The sequence below is a fragment of the Anabas testudineus genome, chromosome 5 (assembly GCF_900324465.2).
Source record: "Anabas testudineus chromosome 5, fAnaTes1.2, whole genome shotgun sequence".
Lineage (NCBI taxonomy): Eukaryota > Metazoa > Chordata > Actinopteri > Anabantiformes > Anabantidae > Anabas > Anabas testudineus.
In genome coordinates, this window is record NC_046614.1 from 13,790,075 (window position 1) to 13,806,549 (window position 16,475).

The window sequence follows — 16,475 nt, forward strand, 5'->3', positions numbered from 1 at the left end:
AGTACACATTGATGCTGCAGTTGTCTAAGAGTCTCCCTGGGTTGCACTCTGGTAGGAACCATCATGGAGAGAGGTGTGGTGCAAATCACCCTCATTGGGTTGCTACTCTCTTTGGGTACTACACTGCCAAATAAGGTAAGTTCACAAACCCAAAGAGTACTACATTGTAAGAAAACTGGGTCTAATAAATATATTTTTATAATATTTTTTAAAATTAATTTTACACATTTTTGTGTCTCAGCAATGTTCAACACATTGAAATCTACCTTGATAAATATCTAAGCAGAGTTTAAAGGACTTGCTGACCTTCAGTGTTTTTAACATATAGTTTGTTTGTGTTACATTTTAGGTTTGTAAAACAGTATAATAAAACTTGCAAAAAACTTCAGGGAATAAATGTTCATGCAACGGCCCTTTAATGCTCTTCAAGTGACAGAAAACATGTTTGTGTGTTTATTAGTCTGATTGTAGTGACATAATTCTAATCTTACAGTCATAGTGGTGACTGTACTTTGTTTTATTTTTAGGGTCAAAGACCACAGTTCACATGACATAATCAATGAGTCACTTACAAATAACAAGGATGGGGTGTTTCTGCAGTCAGACCAATGAGATTTCACAGACGCCCCCAACCAGCATTTTGATTTGCACCATGATCACTGGTTAGCTAGTCATCAGTCAAAACATCACTTAGGTCACTAGTATTTAATATGTTCCTCCTGCATTTCCTCAGGATGACTGGGACATCTACAGCTTTCACATCAACTCCACAGTGTCCAGTCGTTATGCAACCACAGTCATCACAAGCCGTGTGGCCAATCGTATGAACGAGTCAAAGGAAATAGAATTCCAAGTCCGGATCCCCAAGAACGCCTTCATCAGTAAATTCACAATGTGAGTGAACTAAGATCGATGCGTCGACATTTACATGGATCTATAAACATAGAATTATTAATAAAGGATCATAAATCATTGGATACTCAGAATCTAATGTACATAAACAAGCACTTTTCCTTTTTCAGGTTTATAGATGGCCAGGTGTATGATGGTGTTGTGAAAGCTAAGGAGGAAGCTCAGCAGCAGTACACTAAGGCTGTGTCCCGTGGGCAAAGTGCTGGACTTGTCAGGTACAGGGACCAATTTACTACTTACAGGTCTTATATAGTTGTGGAAGAACAATTATGTTATTTCATGTTGCTTTTCTCTTACAAATTACTAATTAATCTCACATCTCTAGGTTTAGTTGAACTGCACTGAACTCATATTCATGTTCACACTAAGGCCATGACCTAAGATGCAGGGTCACAAAAAGACACTTAGATTAATTTCAAATGTCAGAAGCTAGAAGTGGGTGGGACCAAGTGCCGTAGTGCCATGCTTATCCTTTCTGTTGCAGCTCTGTAGGGAGGACCTTGGAGGAATTTAAGACCTCTGTGACTGTGGCTGCTCACAAAAAGGTGACTTTTGAACTCACATATGAGGAACTGCTGAAACGCAGGCTTGGAAAGTATGAGCTGCAAATTCACGCTCGCCCCATGCAGCCTGTCAAAGACTTCAAGGTTTGTCTCTCCTGCAGTAATACTGTATATTCAGTGATCATCCAGATATAAACTGCTGGGGTAACATCTAACTGTATTTTTTCTTAATGCCAGATTGATGTGTACATTCATGAGGAAGCTGGTATCAATTTCATCGATGTTAAAGGTGGACTAAGAACTAAAGCCCTGGCTAATGCCATCACTAAAACACAGACTGAAACACAGGTACGGCTGCAGCAATGACAAATTTTAATGTGTATTTGTAATATCTATTTTACCTTAGTTTTTGTGACTTTTCAAGTTCAAGTTTGCAGGTGCAAATGTGGCTTTGTAGTTGGCATCTTCTAAGCAGTGAAACAGCTAGACCATCAAACTCTTCATCAGATTGTTAAATGTCAACTAACTTTATGGGGAGATCACTGTCATACAGAACCTCAGTAGAGCCGAGAGCCAAAAAAGATCCACACAACCGACAAACTCTTTGACACGAAATCTTCCATAATAGGAGGAGCAATGCAAATTTCAACTCTTTAACTTAAATTAAATTTGACAAGACAAATGATTCATCTTTCTGACCAACCAACCTACTTTCTACATTTCTCGTGTTTGCAGGCGTGGGTATATTTCTATCCGACTGAAGCCCAGCAGAGAACATGTGACAGCTGTGGAGAACAAGGCATGAATGGAGATCTGGTCATTGTTTATGATGTCAAAAGGGATGTTGCATCTGGAGACATCAAGGTACATTGAGTGTGATCTCCTGTTGGTTTAATGTATAATTGACTATTAGCATAATAAACAAATAATCTGTAGGAACTAAAAAATACATTTTTAAATGTGTATTTTATCAACAATCTTGCCTAATCAGTCAAACTTCTTCTTTCTACTTTCCCAAGACATCATATGGGTACTTTGTTCATCACTTTGCACCATCTAGTCTTCCACGCATACCAAAGAATGTTGTCTTTGTTATTGATCAAAGTGGCTCCATGCATGGCAGAAAAATAGAACAGGTATAGTACCTGAAGTAGGTGAGTTCGTTATAGAATCTTATAGGAGGCATTTTAGTTTTTAGTTTATCATCACTTTTACAACAACTTTATTAAACACATAAAACATTATATAGTGGTTTCTTCTTTGAGTAAAAGTCTTCATGTCTTAATGTTTTTATTATTATTATTATATTTATTTAGACCAGGATAGCATTAATCCATATCTTGAATGACCTGGCAGAAGATGACTACTTTGGTCTCATCACTTTTGATGGTAATATTTTTCACTGGAAAAGAGAACTTGTTCAGGCCAGCAAGACAAATGTGAATAGTGCCAAGGAGTTTGCACGGGGTATCAGTGATATGGGAGGTGAGTGGTTTTCAATAAATACAGATAAACCCCAAATTATTGGCCAACTTAATGAAATCAAACAAAACCCTCAACTTTTTCATGGAAATGACCGAACTGAAAAGTGTTTATAGTTGAATTGCTACTGAAAGAAATTATTTAGATATTTTACTGTGCCGCTGAATTGACAATTAATAGTCTAAAGTGTAACTTTTTTGACTCACAACTGACTACAACTTCTAGTTGTAGTTCCTAATTAGGTTGGCTCATAATTTCTTTAAATTATCCATTAAACATCAACATAAATTTCTTTCTTCATGATCTCATGCATCCAAACATATGTTCTCTGTGCATAAGGCAGCACAGCATCTCTAATAGGAAGGGTTAAAAGCCTCCTCAAATACAAACGTCTAAAACTCATTTCATCCTCATGCTTCAAATGTTGATGGGTAAACTTTAGTCTAACTCAGAGAGCACTCACCACAGATTCCCTTGAAACTTGCAATCCAAAAGAAGCCTTTTTAATAAAAACAGTTGACAATCCAATGTTTTAGACATCTTGCACTTGCGACTAAGTCTTTCTAACAGAATTGCTCTCCATGTGCTTTCTAGTGATGCAATGAACAGCTGTTATAGACAATGTGAAACACATAAATGGCAGCATAGCCCTCCCCCTTAAAATTATTTCATTTTTGCTAAGATTAAATTAGTTTGAAATCATTAGTTTACCCGAGACTTAAGAGTAGTCTCTCTCAATCATAACCACTAGTCCTATTTAAGGAGTCCCTTAAGTTAATTAATTTATTTATTTTTACACATTTGGTTGTGGTCATTTCCATGAAACAGTTAAAGGTTTTGTTTAATTTCATAAAAGGGGCAAATCATTCTTCTTGTGTGACGTTACTGTTTAAGAACTAGAACAGGAATCCAACATATTTTTGTCTCACTGTAGCCACTGACATTAATAAAGCAGTACTGGAAGGAGCACGTATGCTGAATGCACATCCCAGAGAAAGTTCAGCATCTATCCTTATACTACTCACTGATGGAGACCCAACAACAGGTTATAGCAAAACACACACATGCATTAATACTTCATAATACTTGATAATGTTCCCCCTCTGACAAAAAAGAAGGTAGTGAATCAGAGGAAGCTAGCTCCATGGTAAAATACAGAAATCCATAGCTTAAGTAGAGATCACATAAGCTGGAAAGGAGGTGGCGTCCCCAGTTTAGATTAATCTTAGTCTTAGACTGCTTCTTTTCCTTTAATCATTCTGAAATAATATCAGTTATTAATTCATTTAGACCAATAAACATGTCTCCTATACCCCATCCCGACTAGACTGCTCAAAGATGTTTTACCTTTGATCAGCACATCCATATTAGATCAGAGCAATCTATCTTTACTAACAGGCTACGTAACCCTGGCTTTTAAGGTTGCTGTAGTCAAACCTTTACTCAAAAAGCCTACTCTGGACTCAGGGGCTTTAGTAAATTATAGACCAATATCCAATCTGCCCTTTATCTCTAAGCAATTATGTAACCACCTGCACAGGAATAACTTGTATGAAGACAATGGACTTCTTCCTATATTTGTTTTGTTTAATCATAATGGTACATTTGGCACTATAGATCAAAACATTTTATTACACACACTGAAACATGTTATTGGGGTTAAAGGAACAGCACTAGGCTGTTTTAATATTATCTATCCAATAGATTTCAGTTTGTGCATGTTAATGATGAGTCTTCGATTCACGCATTCATGGAGAAGTTAATTACAGAGCTCCACAGGGTTCTGTGCTTGGACCAATTCTTTTTAGTTTATGTATGTCCACTTTAGGCAATATTATTAGGAAGTACTCTATAAATTTGAATTGCTATGCAGATGATACCCAGCTATATTTATCTATTAAGCCAGAAGGAACTAATCAATTAATCAAACATTTGATCTCAGAGACACATCTCAGAGAAACTATGCCTAATCATATTCTTACCCTAGATGCACCCAACCTGAACCTGGTTCTGCTGGAGGTTTCTTCCTCTAAAAGGAGTTGGTCCTCCCTACTGTTGCCTAATGCTTGATCAAATGGGATTGTTGGGTTTTCTATATAATGTTTTATACAATTATAATCAAGTGCCTTGAAATGACTTCTCTAGTGATTTGATGCTTTACAAAAAAAGTAGAATTGAATTGAATGGGTGTTCACACTGTAACTTCTATTACTGTTTAATGGTTTGAAATTACAGTGTGAATTTGAGTGTAACTTTTTTTGGCCTCAAACCACATTTCTTGTCTCAAATCAGGGGAGACAAATCTTGAAACAATACACTCAAATGTAAGAAGAGCCATTGCAGACAAATTCCCACTCTACTGTCTTGGTTTTGGTTTTGATGTCAGTTTTGAGTTTCTTGAGAAGATGTCACTGCAGAACAATGGTGTGGCACGACGGATTTATGAGGACTCTGATGCAGATTTACAGCTCAAGGTATTTTTATTGGTTTGCACTTCCCTCATTTATTTTCTTAGGTACAACTGAGCATTGTTGACTGTGGAAGATTAAACATTTTTATATTGTCTATACTGTACGTGAACAGGGTTTCTATGAAGAGGTGGCCACTCCTCTGTTAACAAATGTGACAATGATGTACACAGGAGGGACCAATCTAACTCAGACTCACTTCAGTCAGTATTATAATGGCTCAGAGATTGTGGTGGCTGGTCAGATCACTAAAAATGACATTGAAACCTTCACTCCAGAAGTTGTTGCAGTTTCGGTAAGAATGGAGCTACACCACCTACTAATTATGTGAATTATCTGAAATTATCTGAAAGGTTTGTGAAATTTATAATTAACAATGAATATGGACTGACAGGGGACTCAAAGGCTGAGGTTTCTTGACACAAATGCCACTGTGGCGTCGACTGGAACAGTGACTAATAGACGCATCCAGAGGGTTTGGGCCTACCTCACAGTCAAACAGCTACTGGAAAAAGAGTGAGTGTGCTGTCTGACATTTTTCTTCTGTAGTAGTGGATATTCAAATTATTGATTGAATAACTGCAGTACTCATTATTTGCTGTTCGGCATTCAAAGTATTGTTTTCCTAATCTTTATTCCTATGTTATATGGTTTAGTCTGTATATGTTTTCTAGTGCTTAACTACTTCCTCAAATTTTCAGCTATAGAAACCACTCAGGTATCAAAACGTTCTGCTGTTTAAGGACAAGTGTGCAGAGACTAAGAGTCAGGACAGGCCGGCTACACTTTCATTCAGATTTTTTCTAATATTCAAACTTTGAATGATATTAAACTTTTTTCACGCACTTTTTTAATGTAACTCTATTGGAGAGACTTCAAATCCTGTCCAAGCGTGTCCTCTTTCAGCTAGTTGAGCATACTTTAACCATTCATGATCAAGGTTTTTGTGAAATTATGTTTTTTGGCTGATTTTTGAGTTTATAATGGAATGAATGAATGAATGAATGGTGAATGATGAGAACTTTCTGGCCCTTCAGTGGGTAATGTCACAAGAATGGTTCTTCTGTAAAACATGGATCTCTTTTTTCATACTGAAGACTTTTAATGAATTAGATCATTCATGGACGTTTCAATACTCCTTAAGCTTCTTTTCCATAAGTTCAGTTTATTAGTTCCAAGTTTGCTTTTACTTTAATTGTGATAAAATGTTTATATGGTATGGTATGACTTTGTGTTACCATGGTGACCTAAATCATAAAAGAACATAAATATTTTGGTCCATAGGGATGAATGGAGACTGGCCAAAAATGGTGGAAAATCTTTTTTCTGCTTCCCTTTCTTTTAAACTAAATTACTTACTCTGAAAAACAGACACAATTCTACTATAAGTGGGTGTCTTCAGTATTCATAACTGTTAGTAGTAGTTTTTTAATGATGGATTTTTGACACGTCACAGCTTAGAGTGGGAGTTAGAGCTTCAAATTCACAAATTTCTTCATGATTTTGAAAAGCTATTAGTCAAAAAAAAAAAAAAAGAAAGATTTATCTCTGTAAGAGTGATGAAAGTCCCTCTCAGCGCTCCCTTTGCCCACAATGTTACATTTCTTCTGATATTTCTTCTGACAAGCTAAAGTGACCACTTTTGTAACTCACACTTATGACCACAATTTTCAGTCTCCTGTCCCAGAAAGTCGTGTTTTTTGGAAAGAGTTACAGTTTTGCCAGAAACAGTCTCTTTTTGAGATGTCTGATTCTGCTTAAACTGCTATGACTCAGCACTTTTCAGTTGGCCTGTTTCTGTTCAGATGATATGGTCAAAGCCGTGTCAACCTGAGCTCTCTCAAACTACTATAGCACACTCAGATCGACCACCAACCGTGTCAGGGGTTCAATTCCCAGCTGCTCTGAACCCCACCACCCCCCTCCCCCATTAAAAGACACTGAAGAGGCATAGACAGCCATGGGAACTATATTCGGTGTTAGCCATTTTGTCATGTCTTAACATAAATTACAGATTTTCAAAATAAGTCTTCATTTGCTAACACAAGGTTACTGCTAAGTCTCTGAACTCATTCATTGATTTATATTAATATGAGCTCACATTAATGGCCATACAACTTTAAAAATAAAAGTATTCTTTATTACATCCCATCTAAATTAAAGCACCAAATTGTGAATTGATTTCTAAAAAATGCTGAACTAAATCAAATGATTGAATGACCATCTGTACAGCCCCATGTACTCACATCCGGTTTAGTTAGTTTCAAAAGATAAATAACTGGATCATACTTTACTACCATGGCAACTGATTTTTAAACATGCTCACAAATTGTGTGACACAGGCTGCAGTTATCTGGACCTGAGAAAGCCAAAATGAAGAAAGAGGCCTTGGAGTTGTCACTGAAGTACAGTTTTGTGACCCCGCTCACATCTATGGTGGTCACTAAGCCTCCAGGAGAAAACACAGATGTGCTCCATAAACCCAAGGAAGGAGAAACGAACCATTTCCAACGTGAGCAAAACAAACAGAATGCTACATCAAAAATGAATATCTTCTCCTCATCTTTTTAGTTTTCTGACATATTATAACTTATTTATTATAATTACTTTAAATTATTCTGAAATTTTGCACTTGTTAAACTTAAAGCTGATTAACATACATTAACACATAAACATACATTAAAACAGATATTGTATCTTTCCATATTTCTTATATACAACCAGTTCATGCTTAGCTAAAAGATTTAAGTTAGTTTCAAGCTAACTGCACAATTGCTATATAAATGTAATATGTTTTACAGAAAACCTCTCTGCAACCCCCGAAAATAGGGGGTCTCTCCCTAAACTGAATGGGAAGACTGCAAGCTAATTTATAAATTAGTGTTCAAATTGTTAAAAGTAAATCAAAACTGTATCTTAATTTAATGTTATTATTATTATTATTTTTAACGAAATGATTCCACAGAGTCCAGGTATGAGATATCTGCAATGTTGTGACATGACAGACAGATGTTTCTGTAATATTTTTTCTGTAATGTGTATGTCTTTTTCAATACTCTGAAAACACATCAGATATCAATAGGGACAAAAATCATGCATAAAATAAAATGAACTGGGTTAGAGAGAAATGTATTTCTTTAATTTTTTTTTATTGAAGAAACAAAATTATTTTTTCTTGAGCAGTGTATTTACCACCTCTGTCAGATATGTTGATATATCTCAAATATACAGCATTCTCTAGAAAGGTACTTTTATTCTTCCCAGTACAACTACAGTATATGCATTATTTTGATATTAAAATATTACAGTTTTTTCTTACATTTATAAAATCTTAGCATGTCAGACGAACATGAATCAGTACCAAAGGTTACATAAAAAATATTTTGCATTTTTGCAAAATATTAATACTACTTATTAATGTCTACCTTAAATATCTCGAGCTTTAATATCTTTGATCAGTAAGTGAGTTTAGTTCAGGAAAACAAAATGAAAATTTGAATGTCTTTAACCAGAGAGGAATGGCATGATAATACCTCACTAAACATGTCTAGGTGGTGAAAACGCACTTAGAAATTGTGACTATGTCAAAGTACATTATCTACATTTTTTTACTGCATGTATACAGTAAGTTATTCTTGCTATCTTTTTGACAACAACTAGGTAAGAAACTGCACTGTTCTCATATGACTTCTATGAATTCTTCACAGCATTGTGTATCATTTAGAGTATGTAAAAAAGAGATTTTTATTTAGAATATTATATATATTATGATATTAACTTTTTCTCTCAGCAGGTGGAGCAGTTGCAGTAGGTCAAGATCAAAATCCTGGTATAGGTATGATAAATATCTAAAAAAAAAATTTGTATCTTAAACCAGCCTGTTGATATTTTGTGTTTGTTACCATTTTAAAAGTGTGGTCAAGACAAGGTTTCTTCAACATTTGTAGGAAGATTCTAATAATTATATATACATGTGCACACATAGAGTGAATATTTTATTTGCACTGTTAGAGCTACTATAAGTCATGTCTGTCCCTTTTTCGACTAATTCACCCAAAGTTTTTTGATTTTTCTAAATTTACCTTTACATACTGACCAGATTCCCCTCAGTACTTCAGCAGCAATTTCAGAAACTATTTACCATTTAAGAGATGTTAAATAAACTTGTAGTATATTTACCAAAATCCTGCCATGTCCTCACCTGCAAGCTAATTTAGAAAACATTAGTATTACTACCATGTAGTTAGTAGATAAACTAGCAATTGCGTTTTCATTTTTATGTTAAAACTTGTTCTTTTGAGCTGGTTATCTTGGTTTTGGTCATGGAGGTATGACATAAGTTCAGAGCACACTTCTCCTAAGGCTGATAGCCTCTATCCTTTAATAATTATAATACAAAAAAGTTTGTAATAAAGTTGAAATAAGGATATAACATAATAAAAAGTGAAAAGAGTTGAGCATGGCAAATTCCATCTGAATGCACTGTAAAAGTGGCACAACAGTCTTGAAACTTCTACATTGAAGGTAATGTAGAAGTAAGAAGTAATTGGTTAATTGAAGTCTTGTCTTTTGGGTGGAAAAGTGTGTGTCTCAATGTGTTGGTTGGTTGAAATGAAAAGATATGTTATTTTTCAGACAGAATTACAAGGTTTTTCAATTGACTCTGAGTCCCAATCAATCAATTTTATTTTCCTTGAAGGGCAGTTGCTACCAACTTAGTGTCCACGAGCATCAGGTACTGGTCTGTCTGTAGATTTCTATTTCTAGGTTGTCATAGGAAGGCCAGTATATCATTCATCTCTGCTGAGCTTGATGTTTGTGATTGCTGTATCATTCATCATCATCATCATTTGTAAAGGTCTTTACTTATATCTGAGCTTAGGTGAAAATCTGCTAATCCAGTATCTTTGGAAGGTTTCTGATGTACATGTATTTAACTGCCATTTTTATTTATTTATTTAGCAGATTTTTATGACTACGCAGACTATCATGATTTGCCAGTTCTGCATGCTGGAGACGCTCGGCCAGTAGCTGGTACAGTATTGCATAGCTTCATTAACATGTAAAAATATAATTGGCTCTTGAATTACACTACTCTCTCTAAATAACTACTGACAAATAATGCATCATAAACATGTGTATACCATTAAGTACATGTCTGTGTTATATATCTTTTTATGTAATGTTTTTGTTGGAAAGTTAAGACTTCATGTAGAATAATCTACTTGTTATCCACGTTATCAACATTCATGACAAAAGTCTGTGGTGAGAGAAAGAAACATTAACCAGATAGTTGCTCTGTTTTCTCAAATTATTAATTTAATTAGCTAAGCCCTTTTTTTAAATTTTCTTTGTTGTGTATCAACACAGTCTTATTGTTTATGCCTTAGTTTGCACACAATGCAAACATATTTAAGAAGTGATCCAAGTAAGATTCAGAACAAATGTAGGCACTACTTTGGGGTTTGTCCAAAGACACCTCAGCAAATAGCCAGAAGGAACCACTCACCTTAAGGTTCGTAGACGACTGCTCTACCACCTGAGCTACTGCTGCTCCCAAAAAAGGATGTAGTTGTAATTAGATGGATGATATTCTTTGCAGAGCATAGACCTTAAAATATAGGTTGATAAAGATGGTTATGCTTGAACAAAAGGTTCTTTGCATAGGATTAGTAAAAGTGGAGGTAATAATTTCCAGAGAGGACACAGCAGTAAAGTATACATTTATAAATGTGTCCAGTGGTTTAAGGATGTAGACATTATGATGGATATCATAATTAGTTGCAGTCATGGCCTTAAATGGTTTCACTTCTGCTCTACTGTTCATCTTTATCACCACAGATAATACAGTACCATGAAATAAAGTAGAAACAGATCGTTTAGTATTTAAAAGCTCTGTTTTGTGGTTAAAAAGTGTTTCTAAATAATTACTTTAACTCTTGGTGCTTGTTTTCAATATTATTACCCATTACTTTAGTAACTACCATGATGTTATTTTATTATTTATTATCAACACCATAATAACCCTGTTACATTGTTATTACTAAAATACAACCTCTCAAATATTATATATATTACAGTAACTTTGTGAGCATTTAAGCCAATGCTCAAATTCAAGAGGTGAGGATTTAGATGTGTGTGTGGCATATCACACATACACAATTAAGAACATTGAAATCAGAAATGTTTGAAGATATCTTTTGAAGCTGAGCTTAGCTGAATATCTGCTAATCCAGTATCTTTGGAAGGTTTCTGATGTACATGTTTATAACTGCCATTTTTATTTATTTATTTGTTTAGGAGTTATAGAAAAGGATCAAGTTCAACATGCCAAAGAAGCTGCTGGTACAGTATTACATAAATTCATTAACATGTAAAAATATAATTTTCCCTTGAGCTATTATGTACAGTAGCTTGCAGAATTCTTTAAATGAATACTACTGACAAAAATGCATCAATCTAATAATTACAGCTGTAATTACTATATTGGTGCCCATCAAATCTATCCTCTCTGAATCTATCCTATGTGCTGGTTCTGGACTTTTGGGTGAAAGAGTGTGTATCTTAGAGTGTTGCATGTTGGTGAGTTGGTGAGTTTAAAGTAAATAGGTATGTGGGTAGTAAAAAAAACTTACCATCAATTCAATCTCTAACAGCGTTATTGTCCCAGAGGGGCAATTGTTTATGTCACAATACATTAACATATAACACTGAGAAAAAAAAGACACTGTCACCATAAAGTGCATCAAGAGGAAATGCGCTCACACTTTATGCGTCACCATACTGATGGTATTTGTTGGTTTGGGGTTATTCTGGCTTGTCGCTGCCTAAAGAAAGATTCAGAGGGCAGCACATGGAACTGCAAAGGGGGTGAAAGCTGTCAGACAGGACTGACTGTACTTTGTTCAATAGCTGATTTTTGAAGAAGGCACACTTTGTAAATCAATGCATTAAGAGCTGTCCTTAGTTGTACTGTATATCTTCCTTCTTCTTCAAGAAGAAACATCCCCACCCATGGAAGTGTGGATATTTATCATTCTTCCCTGGTGAACCTAATGTTTGTGGTTACTATATTTATATTTTCTATGAACATATTTACTTCCTGGAAATTGAACTACACCCAGGTGAGGTGTCATCCACATAGTTGAAACAGTGACAAGGGTTGTAAACTGCTAATTAATATGATTAAATATGAATAAGATCTATCCATCTCTGGAAAATGTTTAATTAAATGGCAAAATCATAAAACAATTAAAATGTAAAGTTTAAATCAGTTTAAAATTCAAGTTAAGATTCTGTTTGTGAGGATTGGAATAAAGTGTGATTGTATTTTTTAAGATGAGGTTGGGTAAAAATTAAGAAGAGATGCTAATCCAGTATTTCTAGAAGCTTTGTGATGTACATGTATTTAACTGCCATTTTTATTTATTTATTTAGCAGATTTTTATGACTACGCAGACTATCATGATTTGCCAGTTCTGCATGCTGGAGATGCTCGGCCAGTAGCTGGTACGGTATTGCATAGCTTCATTAACATGTAAAAATATAATTGGCTCTTGAATTACACTACTCTCTCTAAATAACTACTGACAAATAATGAATCATAAAGATGTGTATACCATTAAGTACATGTCTGTGTTATATATCTTTTTATGTAATGTTTTTGTTGGAAAGTTAAGACTTCATGTAGAATAATCTACTGGTTATCCACGTTATCAACATTCATGACAAAAGTCTGTGGTGAGAGAAAGAAACATTAACCAGATAGTTGCTCTGTTTTCTCAAATTATTAATTTAATTAGCTAAGCCCTTATTTTAAATTTTCTTTGTTGTGTATCAACACAGTCTTATTGTTTATGCCTTAGTTTACACACAATGCAAATATATATTTAAGAAGTGATCCAAGTAAGATTCAGAACAAATGTAGGCACTACTTTGGGGTTTGTCCAAAGACACCTCAGCAAATAGCCAGAAGGAACCACTCACCTTAAGTTTTGTAGACGACTGCTCTACCACCTGAGCTACGGCTGCTCCCAAAAAAGGATGTAGTTGTAATTAGATGGATGATATTCTTTGCAGAGCATAGACCTTAAAATATAGGTTGATAAAGATGGTTATGCTTGAACAAAAGGTTCTTTGCTTATGATTAGTGAAAGTGGAGGTAATAATTTCCAGAGAGGGCACATCAGTAAAGTATACATTTATAAATGTGTCCAGTGGTTTAAGGATGTAGACATTATGGTGGATATCATAATTAGTTGCAGTCATGGCCTAAAATGGTTTCACTTCTGCTCTATTGTTCATCTTTATCACCACAGATAATACAGTACCATGAAATAAAGTAGAAACAGATCGTTTAGTATTTAAAAGCTCTGTTTTGTGGTTTTTAAAAGTGTTTCTAAATAATTACTTTAACTCTTGGTGCTTGTTTTCAATATTATTACCCATTACTTTAGTAACTACCATGATGTTATTTTATTATTTATTATCAACACCATAATAACCCTGTTACATTGTTATTACTAAAATACAACCTCTCAAATATTATATATATTACAGTAACTTTGTGAGCATTTAAGCCAATGCTCAAATTCAAGAGGTGAGGATTTAGATGTGTGTGTGGCATATCACACATACACAATTAAGAACATTGAAATCAGAAATGTTTGAAGATATCTTTTGAAGCTGAGCTTAGCTGAATATCTGCTAATCCAGTATCTTTGGAAGGTTTCTGATGTACATGTTTATAACTGCCATTTTTATTTATTTATTTGTTTAGGAGTTATAGAAAAGGATCAAGTTCAACATGCCAAAGAAGCTGCTGGTACAGTATTACATAAATTCATTAACATGTAAAAATATAATTTGCCCGTGAATTATTATATACAGTAGCTTACAGAATTCTTTGAACTGATACTACTGACAAAAAATGATCATAAAGTATATACCATTAAATGCATGTCTGTAGTATACACTTATTTTGTAGGATTGTTGTTTGTGGAAAAGGTAAGACTTCATGTAGAATGACCTACTCGTTATCCATGTTATCACCATTCATGATAAAAGTCTGTGGTGAGAGAAAGAAAATTAACCAGATAGCTGCTCTGTTATTAATTATTGCTTTAATTAACTAAGCCCTTATTTTCTTTTTTCTCTGTTGTGTATCAACACATAGTCACTTAGTTTATGTCTTAGTTAACACATAATGCAAACATATGTAAAATACATGATCCAAATAAGATCAACCAGAAATAATCATCAAACTACCACTAAGGTCTTTGATTCTAGACATAAATGTATAAAAACATTTTCAGAACGAGTTTTGATCTACTTTGTCAGCATGTTTCACTCAGTTTGTCTCTGTTTGTCTAGTTATAGTTTTCCACAGGTTTTTACTTAAAGCTGAGAATCAGTCTCTTCCGCTGTGCTTTGATGTACCTGGAAACACTTATATTAAATTACTTCACCATCCCAGTGAGGGTCAGTAATGTTGCTTCTGTGTGCCACTGTTTATCCACTCGTGATTTTTTTCTATCATAGAAACACTATTATTTTGCCTTTTTGTTTTAGAAACGTTCTATTGTTCTTTTTTTACTAATAATCATTGCATTATATCATGTATAACCTAGTTTTCGGTGTGGTGTTGAGGTACATCTGTTTTCTTTTGTACTAGAGCTATCTGTGAACGGTCTGCTTGACTCAGTAGCAAACAGAGGCTTCAAAATAATTGGCATCCACTTCAAAAATAACCAGTACATTGAGATTGACACCAATGGCATCAATGTACAAGCAGGACAAGGAGTTACACGCAACCCTGGACGGGACCTTGTCACAGCTGAGTAAGTAAACAGTCAGAGTGATTTTTTAAGGCATAGTTATATATTTTGAGAATGTTTTATTCATTTATTTTCCAAGACATCTACTCCACTCACATTGTCATACACTAGACTGTGTTTATTACATAATGTCCACATAAGTGAAATTACCTGTGTGTGTGTGTAGAGACTTTTAAAAGAGTCCAACAGAAAATGAAGACTAGGTGCATATTTCTTTCCAGTATAACAGTGCTTGGGCGGGACAAGGAATTTGATGTTGCAGTTGGAGACACACGCATGGTCATCCTAGTTCATGAGAAGGATGGTAACAAATTCCTCTGGCCGGTTTTAAGGCAGCGGCCATCGGACGACAGAGTTGATGGAATTTTAGGTGGGTGAAAAGGCTGATTACATTTGCATAAAATAAATCATTTTAAATATTTTGTGTGTATCATTGCTTCATTGTTTGTTCTCTTTGTGTCCAGCTCTAAAGGCAGCAGTTTATGAGGAGGTGCAGCAAAGTCCCTCAACAAAACTTAAGATCAGAGACCAAGAGATTGATGTGACCAGGTACATTTTGTCTTGTAGAATTAGTTGAGAAGGAGCAATTAGAAGGTGCTATAATTAACATTAGTCTGTTAGACAAACATAGAGTACAGTATATGACTTTCTGTGGTTCCGTTGTAGATCCAGTGCTGTTGACTACAGTATTTCCATTCCCCCAACACTGGACTGCTGGTTCATGTCTGCTGAGTCTGCCCTGCAGAGACGCCTGAATGATTTTACTGCTGCACAACTTTAAGTGTTACCCATGTATAGTCACATGAAAAGTTGTCATTTCAAATAAAAAAACTAATCAAGCATTGATTCACCATAGACAAAGACTTTTGACCTATAACAGGTAAATAAAAGTAGAAAATTAAACCAAAGGTGAAAGCAGTTTGATTACATTTGGCACACTTTGTTAATTGAGCCACCTTGTTAAGAGTTTTTTTTTAATAATATATTTTAAAGTCTAATCAAATGTACCCAATGTTGTTAGTTAAAAATGTTGACCCAAAGATACAGATAAATAAAAGCATGATGAAGGGAAAAAATGTTGTCTCTTCATATCCTTTACTGGCAATACCACAGTTTAAAAACAATGGAAATACCAAAGAAAGATTGTACATTCAGAACTTTACTGTACAAGTAAATCATTACTTTAGTAAAGAAAAAGTAATAATTTGCTTCTTTTTAAGTAATTACAACTGTGGCAAAGGATGTGTTTTGAAACTCCTCAGTAGTTTTCTGCA

At 34.7% G+C, this 16,475-nt stretch overlaps 1 protein-coding gene across 1 annotated transcript; it reads left to right on the forward strand.

Annotated features, from left to right (window-relative positions):
* The first annotated feature begins 18 nt into the window (after window positions 1-18).
* On the forward strand, window positions 19-16,073 carry LOC113153549 (inter-alpha-trypsin inhibitor heavy chain H4-like). Its single transcript, XM_026347234.1, has 23 exons — window positions 19-135; window positions 734-894; window positions 1,023-1,127; window positions 1,397-1,559; window positions 1,653-1,763; window positions 2,151-2,279; window positions 2,435-2,551; window positions 2,732-2,900; window positions 3,832-3,942; window positions 5,190-5,371; window positions 5,481-5,660; window positions 5,760-5,881; window positions 7,708-7,877; window positions 9,156-9,200; window positions 10,328-10,399; window positions 11,666-11,710; window positions 12,803-12,874; window positions 14,145-14,189; window positions 14,738-14,845; window positions 15,039-15,204; window positions 15,423-15,571; window positions 15,666-15,750; window positions 15,868-16,073. The coding sequence occupies exons 1-23, from the start codon at window positions 64-66 to the stop codon at window positions 15,980-15,982; spliced, it is 2,694 nt and encodes an 897-aa protein (XP_026203019.1). The 5' UTR covers window positions 19-63; the 3' UTR covers window positions 15,983-16,073.
* Window positions 16,074-16,475: the final 402 nt, after the last annotated feature.